Genomic DNA, 9,278 nt, shown 5'->3' on the forward strand with positions numbered 1-9,278 from the left:
TTTTCTTTATTTGTGCTTAATGGCTCTCAATGAGCCACTAAGGTTTGTTGAACTCACAAAGTCCTAAAAATGGTTTTCCGACACTTTCCAGACTGGTTTCTTTCATGTTCTCGAATTTCTACAGAATAGGGCTGCTTGCTTTTTGAGATCTTTTGCCCTACTTCTTGTTGTCAGACAAGTTCATTAAGTGGTTTCTTGATTCTTTGTGTTAACCAGTAAAGAGTATGGCTACTGAAACTAAACTGTAAAATATCTGAGTTAATCACCGTTAACTTCTAACTGTTGACACAACACTTCCGTAGTGGCTCAAAAAAGAAAACAAAAAAGTCAATTCAGAAATGGGTACAATACAGAAAATGCATAGAAAAAATGCTCTATTTGAAAGGAAAATAACATTCCTCTATGTTCTGCTTTCTACATTCCATTTTAAGGCTTAGAAAATTAAATCCTATTGAATAGTATGTGTAAGAATGGTTTTCCTCTTTTAGCACTGTGGGAATCTACTGTTCCTGCTCATCCAGTTCTACCAGTCATGTCTGGGTTTTGAGGGGAAAATAGTGAGGAAGTCTCCGAGTCATCGGCTGGGCCCCTGCCTGGCTGATTTAGCTTCAAGAAGTAAGACTCAACAGTGCAATGGTGATTTGTACTTTGGCTTTCCAAAGGGTGTGTCCTGGATTTTGAGGTTTGCTGAGGCAGGCAAGAAGTAGCTGGAAAATGACTAATGCTCCTCTGACATTGAAACAAGGTCATTCAAAAGCAACACACACAGGAATAATGTGGCCAATATGGAGCAGAATGTCTCTACAGATTGACTTGCTTTTCTCAAAACTTAAACGGTCCAAATCAAAGAACAATAGCAGATTTTTGGTTTCATTACAAGCACAGCTCAGACAGAGACCGCTGGCTGAAAATAGGTGCTCTATAGCCAGGGAGGATTGCTTCACCTAATTATGCCAGCTATTTAAAATTTTTTTACCCACATTGCCCTCCCTCCAAACCCCCCTGACTCCATCCTGCTTGAACACAAACTACCCTCAGTCATTTTTTTCTCCATGTTTGTATGAATGACCAGGTGTGGCATTCTTTCATTCACAAGTTTATAGACAGGAAGGAAGGAAGGAAGTGAATTATGCTTGAAACAATGCAGGCAGAGATTCACAGAGTCGAATTACTCAAACATTGAAAGCAACAGGCAGCGTAGCTTCCACCCTGTTGATTTGTTTCCCACTGAGTCATCAGAAGGAAGGAGGTTTGAAGCCAAATAATTAATTACAATCCCTTGAAATGATATCTTCCCCTTGATCCCAGTCATTTTATGACTGCATTGTTAAAATAAAAAAAATTTTAACAAAAGAAATCTGAAAAGTTTATGTATTTGTTTTAATAACCCTAAATTTAATAGCTCGGATGTTGCACATTTTTGATGCAACATCAGCTAACAACTTTGCACATAGAAACTGATTTTTTGTTTGGTTCTTATGTTCAAAATAATTGAAGATCTGCCAGATTGGAGGTAGAAGATCTGAGACCATCAATCGTCAAGTCTTGCCACCTATTCTCAATTGGATTTAGGTCTGGACTTTGACTGGGCCATTCTAAGATACAAGTCATTTCATCAAAATCATTTAATTGTATCTGTGGATGCATGTTTGTTTTGTTTTGGGGTTTTTGTCCTGGTTAAAGGTGAACCTCCACCACAATATCAAATTTGTTGTGGATTCTAACATACATATATTGAAGTTTGCCTTGCTCTACCTTCCCATCATCTCTGATCACATGATGAAAATACCATGTTTCACTATAGTGATGCTATAATTATGGTGATTTGCAATGATCGATTTCTGTCACAGAGGGATTTGAAAGCAGTTCAAGAAGTTGAATTTTGTTTACATCTGTCTAGAAAACTGGCTAAAACCAGTTGTTGACAGCAGCCTGTAAAAAGCTCTGGCAGAATGGAGCTTTTATTAACAGATTGTTTATGCTGCGGGTCGTGCCAGCCATTCCAGGCTCTTCTGGTTTGCAGCACCCGGCCTCAGCATATTATAATTAAAGACGGGGAGAAATACACCACATCTTGTACCAATCACCTTCCCCTGCTACTGTTCCCTCATCCACTACATCGTTTCTTCTCCACAACCACGTCTCAAATTCCTGCAGTGCCCCCTACATTAGCCATTAGCCTGTTTAACGGATTACGTTCTGCCCCGTTACAGTCAATTATTGTCCAATATCAAGTGTTTAAATGTTTTGAGACCAAATTTATACCTTTTATTAGCTGGCCTGATTAGTTTGGTGTCACATTGAGAGGCAATAAAAAAAACCTAATGTATTCATTTTAAAATGTCACAGCCAATTAACAGAGAAACATTATTCTAGGATTGGGTCCAAGTCGGCTGTCGGTTGTGGCAACTTTTTGCACTTTTCTCTGTCAGTCAAGATCATGAATGCAGTGCTGGTCACTCTTCCCTGATGAATCTAATATTTAACAAACAAGGACAAAGATGGAAAGCTGTTTCAAACCCAAGACCTTCTTGCTGCAATGCAGCCGTGCTGCCAACTGAATCAATGATTCAAGATAGAAGCTTGATGGATGCTAAATGTGTTTGCTAAGGGTCATTTAGGCAATACTAAACATAAGTATGCATTTCCATATTATTTTTCCTTGTGTTGGTTGGAGAAACCCCCACAGTAATAAGAACTGTATAAATAAATCATTAACAGGCAATTAATAATGAGATTTCTGCCAGCGATGAACAAATGCAAACTTTTGACCAAAGCTGTAAAAAAAAAAAAAAAAAAAAAGCAAACAGCAGATATATAACAAAGTGAGTTTTAATAAAATGGTATGATACATTATTGGAGCTTACATTCATTTTACAGGCACATTAATCTTGCCGGCAGTCTCCAACATAATTTCACTTCCTAAGAATCTGTGTAGCAGCTTGGGCAGCTGGCAAAGTTTCACATTTTACAACCAAACATGAAATTCTGATTAGCTGAATGAAAGATTGCAGTACAGCAGGGCACACAGAGCTGTTGGAGGAATTAACAGTGTGCAGGCCTCCGTTTGAGTAAAACACTCCCAAGTACAATTAAAATAAAGTAGGTCACTTTTGACAGCAGCAAAGACAAACAAATTTTCCACCCAAGCCAAATCCATTTTGCTTTGTTAGGATAGTCACTTTATATCATCTGGGATGCAACGGACGACAATTTATTGATCCTTAAAGGAGATATACGTACAAAACATGAAGGCAGTGAGTCTGGGCTCATTGATCGTACAGGTCCCTGAAGTCAAAACCACGGTTGGATTTAGTCGTGCGTGTATTTAAACACAACCACACACAGGTAGCAGTGGACTGCATGAGGCTTTCATGTTGGGTACATTAAATCATTCTTTGCTGTCATGTTCAGAGCCGGATCAGCGCATTCAGTGTGGTTTATCCAAGTCGCTTATGCTTCCACGCCCTCCAACTCTGGGGGCAAAGGGGATTTGGGGTGCTTGCTCTCGAAGTGCTGCTTGAAGGTTTTTGGGTCGGGCATCTGGGACTGTGGGCAGACGATCAAAAATGAAGCTCATATTAAGGAAAAGTTGGCTATAGCAGGTAAAAACAACATATTTTAGGTGCTTTTTTTTTGCATTCAAAAACATTAATGGTCTTAGAACAACTGATGTATCAGGCCTCTCAGGTATTCTGGAAAGGGTCTTCAGTTAAGATCTAAAGCGAGAGCTAAAATTGTTTTGGAACACACAGTCCTAAAGATTTAAGGGCAGCTTAGACTGTTGATGTTCCTAAAACAAACTCACAACTTGGTCAACGTGTTTCACAAGCTATAAAGTCACCAGCAACAAGTGCAACATAACATAACCAGATAAAGAAAGTTATAACATAAATCATCCAATTAGAAAAATGAGCATAATAAAAGCTAAAATATTCTGCTGAACTGAGACAGAAACCCAGAGAACAGAGACAGTAATCAAACGATTAGCAGTCAGCTCAGCTCCAACATTCAGCACAAAGGCAGGTTGTTCCTCCACTAAGAACAGTCTGTCATCTCAACTTTACTGCTGTAATCTGGGAGTGTCTAATGGCAACTGTTTTGTGGACCTTGAAGATCTGAAAAGAGACTAAGGGTTCAAAAGTCCAGATAAATATGGGGGCGTCATACCATTAGGACTCGAAGTGGACCCTAAGTGAACAGGAAGACAGTTCAGAAAGTATGTGCAGATCACTTTCTTTACACCTGTTTGAATTAAATGTAGTCTACGAATAAAATTTGCTTGACTGATTGATGTAATCCCCTCTGGTGCCAGACATACCTTGCAGACGCTGCAAGTGAACACTAGCGCTGCCTTGGCTGCCATCTTCTGATCGTGACCCTTGGACTTTTTCATTTCTGCCTGCTTCTTGGCATTTTTCTGCTGCGACTGAATTTTCTGGTGCCCGCGTGCCATGCTAGGGAAAACACAGAGGACGGAGGGAGAAATGGCTCAAATAAGGGTGGAAAAATTCTAAAGAACCAAATACCTGTGCTCAGAGTCAAAGTGGGAAAAGCCTGAGCGAATGAGTTAACATTAGCATGATCCTAATACTTGGCGATCGGTTTATGCTAACAGGTTTATGAAACAAATTTGTTACAGATTTATTTCTGTAACAAATCTGAGAAGTAAAACCTGCTAACACCTCTTCTCTTCTCATTCATAGTTCTGTTAAAGTCGTATGTTTTGATGTCCCAGCTGCACAGTGTTGAACAGTTACAAAAACAAAAGATTGATCTTATCACGGTACATCTTGTTTTGGCTTCTTCTGCGCCATCTGGAAACCACGGTGGCGAACCTGCACCCATGACGAGCCAATATAAATACTATTTTATCAATTCTTTCGCCTTTCGGCACTTCTTAAACTTAACAAGATTTTTTTATTTTTTTTATTTTAAACAACAATTGTTTTAAATTGCACAAATAGCAGGAACAGGTTTGTCTAGTTGAACATTTATAAACCACTGGATTTTGTGAATAGGAGATACAAGAGGAACAGGTTCTGGCCTGTCCTGCGAGACATTACTATGCAGGAATGCTCAGTGAAATCAGATAAGCCAGTTATTCCCATCCGACTTGCTCACAGAGGAGGTAAGTCTGTTAGTTTCTCCCTGGATAACCACTCTCAGGGAGTTTTAGGATGTTGGTCTAAAAAAAGAAGAAGGAAAAAAAAAGAACCAAACCCAGAGACAGAAGTTGCAGATGGAGGTGGACAGTATCAGCTTACATTTACTTAGGCTTTTGGATTTAAGGACCATCATCAAAGAACATGGATTATTTCCTGGAAAAGCCACGACTTCGCTACGATTCCTTCAGTTTCATTATTCTCTCACCGCTTAATATTTCTGCAAATGTCCTAAACTGCTCTGGTAATATTTTAAGGTAATCTTCATAGAGATTACTAATTTCCTGTCCGGTCCTTGAACCTAACCATAGCAGCACATTATGCAGTGTGTGCTAAATAAATGAAATAAAATAGGACAAGTTATCCCTTTGTGTTTTGGAGCCATTTTTAGTCAGAAGGACTTCTTGCTGCAAACACTGTTGCCTTGCAGCAAGAAGGTCCTGGGTTCAAATCCCATGCTGGCTCCTTGGAGTTTTAATGTTCTCCCTGGGTACTCCAGCTTCCTCTCACAGTCTAAAAATATGCACATTAAGTTAACTGGTCCTTTTAATTGCCTTTAGGTTTAAAATCTGTGCATGTCCAGTGATAGCGTGGCAGCCTACCTCGCGTCATGCCCACTAGCTGAAGGGACCCTTCTGTATGAAGGACAAAATGGACATTATTTTGTTGATCTAACAAATGTTTTACATTGACGTATGACCGTTAGTGGCTGAAGCTCCATGTGTGTCTCCAAACAGCAGTATGTGCAGGAGATGTGATCTAGGCTGCATGATATTAGCAAATCATGCAAAGGTAATGATTTATTCCAAGTGAAATATCAGTAAATCCACATCTCAATGCTACGTACTAATATCTCAGAGGCATTAAGCTGCTCTTGTAAATTATCTTGCCTCAATTCTGCAGCAAATTACTAAAAGTTCTTTTTGTAATTCATTTGAAAAAAAAAGAAAACCTCAGTGAAATTCATGAGTTTCATTTTTTAATTTGAATACCAAAAGTAACATTTTATTACACAGAGTGATGCATTTTAAAAGTTTAATTACAATCAATAAAGCTTACAATTTTTTGAAAACCCAAAATGTAGCTTCTCAGAAAAGTTCTGTTTGTACATGTATTGCTCAGTATATGCAGCGTATTCAACTGGACACCAAGCAAACTGAATTATGTGCTTGCTGCTTCTGCATCATGCTATACCAAAGTTTTTCTTTTCTATAAACTTTCCACTAAAATATCTGAATCTGTATTCAGATATCTCTGAACCTGTCTCTTTAGGAAGAATCTGGTTACTCTGCTGATGGGAGCAGTCGATGTCAGTTTTACGCAAGAGTGTTTAAGCCCTAACATGACATTTCTGTATTAAAAATCCCTTTTAGTCATCCATACACCCATTGTTTATACTGTTTATATTGTTTACAACTCGCTCACTATCATTAAGGTGCCATCTCTAGCGGTCATCACAGGCGAGGCGGGGGACACACTTGAGAGGTTGCTTGACAGGACAAGCAAAACAACAGTGGTACCAACCCTGCAGGTCTTATGCAATATGACAACCATCTGATTTACACTGAACTGTTTACTTTTCTTCAAATACAAAATTATGTGTGTGACGAATGTAAATGATAAATAAGTGTCACTAGTTTCTGGACTAAATTACTTTATAGGTGTTCAATTCTATTCTAATTTCCTGATATGTACAATAACAAACATGCAGCCTGCATTCATAACCCTCTTTTGAGTCATGCACTATGCAGATACACCACACCTAGACTGAAAATCCTTTAAGTAGCTCTTTTTGAGCAGACTTTATTAAAAACACGGGGACTTCTGCAGGTTTAGTAGGCATGAACATAGATTAACCGGTAAACCAGTCTGCATCATAACAACTTCTATTATTAGTCTTCTTGGCTGACTTAAGACCTTGTACATAACCAAAGTTACAAAGTTAGACATTCTATAGCTTATTTAATCAAATACTGTAAATACTTCCTCTGTCATATCGGGGTGATTTCGGTGTCTTATATTTCCAGGAGTTAACTATTTAGCATTCGGATGGGGACTTAGCAAGCATTAGCTGACTAATAGTCGTGTTTATATATAAGCAGCCAACAACAAGTTTCCAGCAACAACACATTCAGCTTCTGAGAGTTGTTGTGGACCTAAAGTACCACGAAGTTAACGCCTTTTATATTTGTGTCGGTGTTGAACCGAGCTGTTAGCAGTGTCAGTTATTAGCTTCATGTGTGAAAATCTGGTTAACCACATGGAGATTTCACAGGACTCAAGCCTTCCGCTAGCCATCAGCACCATCATCCCAACACTAAAAGCCGTGATTATTGACAAAGAAAGAACACCTTACCTCAAAAATATAGACGTACGTGTCGTTTGTAACTCAGAAATGTGACAGCTGCTGATTTCCCAGAGGCAAGAAGTAAACGTCAGTGCTGCGTTTAAAGACTCTCGCAAGACTCAGGAATGTCGGCATTCACTCATTCTACAACTTGTGATCACACGAGAGAAATAATTTAAAAAAAGATTTCATAGAAGCGTCTTTTCTCTCAAAATAATAAAATTGTCGAAATTATTCTAAGTAAAGTATCTTATTAATGTGTCTAATAACAGAGATTCGATTAGGTTGTTCTTCCTATTTTTTAAAAAGACAGTGAAAGCAGCGGAAAGCCCTCCGATGGAAATCGCCTTCCTGGGAACAGTTACATAGGTGAGGCAATGCTGCCTCCTAGTGGTACAGTTTGGTTGTTAACACTTGATTCTGTACAAGAGCACCTCTATATTATAACTATATTTCCCCTTTTTCTTTCCTTCTGTTTCTTTTGTTTTGCAATTATTTCCCCCTCTTGAATGTGTAGCGACAAAACAATTTCAGTCCGAACTATTTTTTTCAATAACTGTATTCTGGAGTATAAATAAATTAATGAATACATTTATAAATAAGACTAAACTAAAAACTTAAAAATCAACATCTTTTTGCCAGCGGAGTATAATAAATATTCCAACATATTCCTATCATATTACTGTTTCTGATTTTAAAAAAAACTAGCATGTAGATAAATATTCTGTAGTAATAGAATTTTGTTTATTTGTGATAATTATTTTATAAAATTTCTCACATTCTAAACATCTACACTTTAATTTGTCTTTCACAGATATTTTTCTAAATGATCACAAATAATGCCTCTATTTTAAGCATCACACACTATTTGTTTCTTTATTAACATTACTTTAATTTATCAGCCAGAGCTCCACACTCTTATGACTTCTTTGGTGCTTTATAAAAATATTAATACCCTGGGAACTTGAAAAGAAAATCGTTTGGATTCCACTGGCTTAGATCAAAGCGTACTCTTGCATTAGAACGGCCTAGTCAAAGTCCAGACTTGATTTCAACTTAGGATGCTTTCCAGCTATTCTGAGAGAGTGTGGGATATTTCACAAAGAAGAACCAGGCGCTAGACATACGTAGCTGGTGGAGGTATACCCCCCCAAAAATACTTGCAGTTCAAATTGCAGCGATGTATGGTTCTACAAAGATTGACTCAGGTGAGCTGAATAAAATAGCAAAATTACAGTATCAATGTTTTTATGTGCTACAAACCTTTGAATGACTGATACATCCGAGACTGAAACATCAGAGCTTCCCAAGAACAACACTAGAGGGCAGCAGCGCAGGTCCACTACTGGCACGAACTCACGCTGATGGACTCCTAATATTGGAAAACCTCATAATAATAAAACAGTCTTGTCCCGGGTAGGACTGGTAATCTTTGTTTTGAATCGCAGCAGCACAAACTGAACATAATGCAGCTCAGAGGACTACATTAGATTTTTATCTCATCTATCTGTGTGACTGTGGTTTTGGCCTGTGAGTGGGAACAGTGGAGCTCTTCATCATCTCTCTGCATTTGACTAAATTCAGCTAATATGTAAATAAAGCATGGCTCCAGTTGTCACATGAGTCGAACGGAAGAAACCTGTCTGGATAAACATCAGAAATACTCATTCAGGGTATATTCTTCTTTTTTTTATTTTTTTATTTGAGGCCAATTACACAAAGCTTCCTGACAGATAGGTGTCACGACTTCCTTACAGGAGAAATCT

The 9,278-nt window shown here is 38.3% G+C and overlaps 1 protein-coding gene across 1 annotated transcript; it reads right to left on the reverse strand.

Moving 5' to 3' along the window:
- Positions 1-2,814: 2,814 nt before the first annotated feature.
- On the reverse strand, positions 2,815-7,644 carry LOC116731131 (zinc finger protein 706-like). The gene is made up of 3 exons (XM_032580660.1): positions 7,522-7,644; positions 4,322-4,457; positions 2,815-3,549 (listed from the first exon to the last, which is right to left on the reverse strand). The coding sequence occupies exons 2-3, from the start codon at positions 4,454-4,456 to the stop codon at positions 3,454-3,456; spliced, it is 231 nt and encodes a 76-aa protein (XP_032436551.1). The 5' UTR covers position 4,457; positions 7,522-7,644; the 3' UTR covers positions 2,815-3,453.
- Between the last annotated feature and the right edge of the window lie 1,634 nt (positions 7,645-9,278).

Source organism: Xiphophorus hellerii, chromosome 13, assembly GCF_003331165.1.
Source record: "Xiphophorus hellerii strain 12219 chromosome 13, Xiphophorus_hellerii-4.1, whole genome shotgun sequence".
Taxonomy (NCBI): Eukaryota; Metazoa; Chordata; class Actinopteri; order Cyprinodontiformes; family Poeciliidae; genus Xiphophorus; species Xiphophorus hellerii.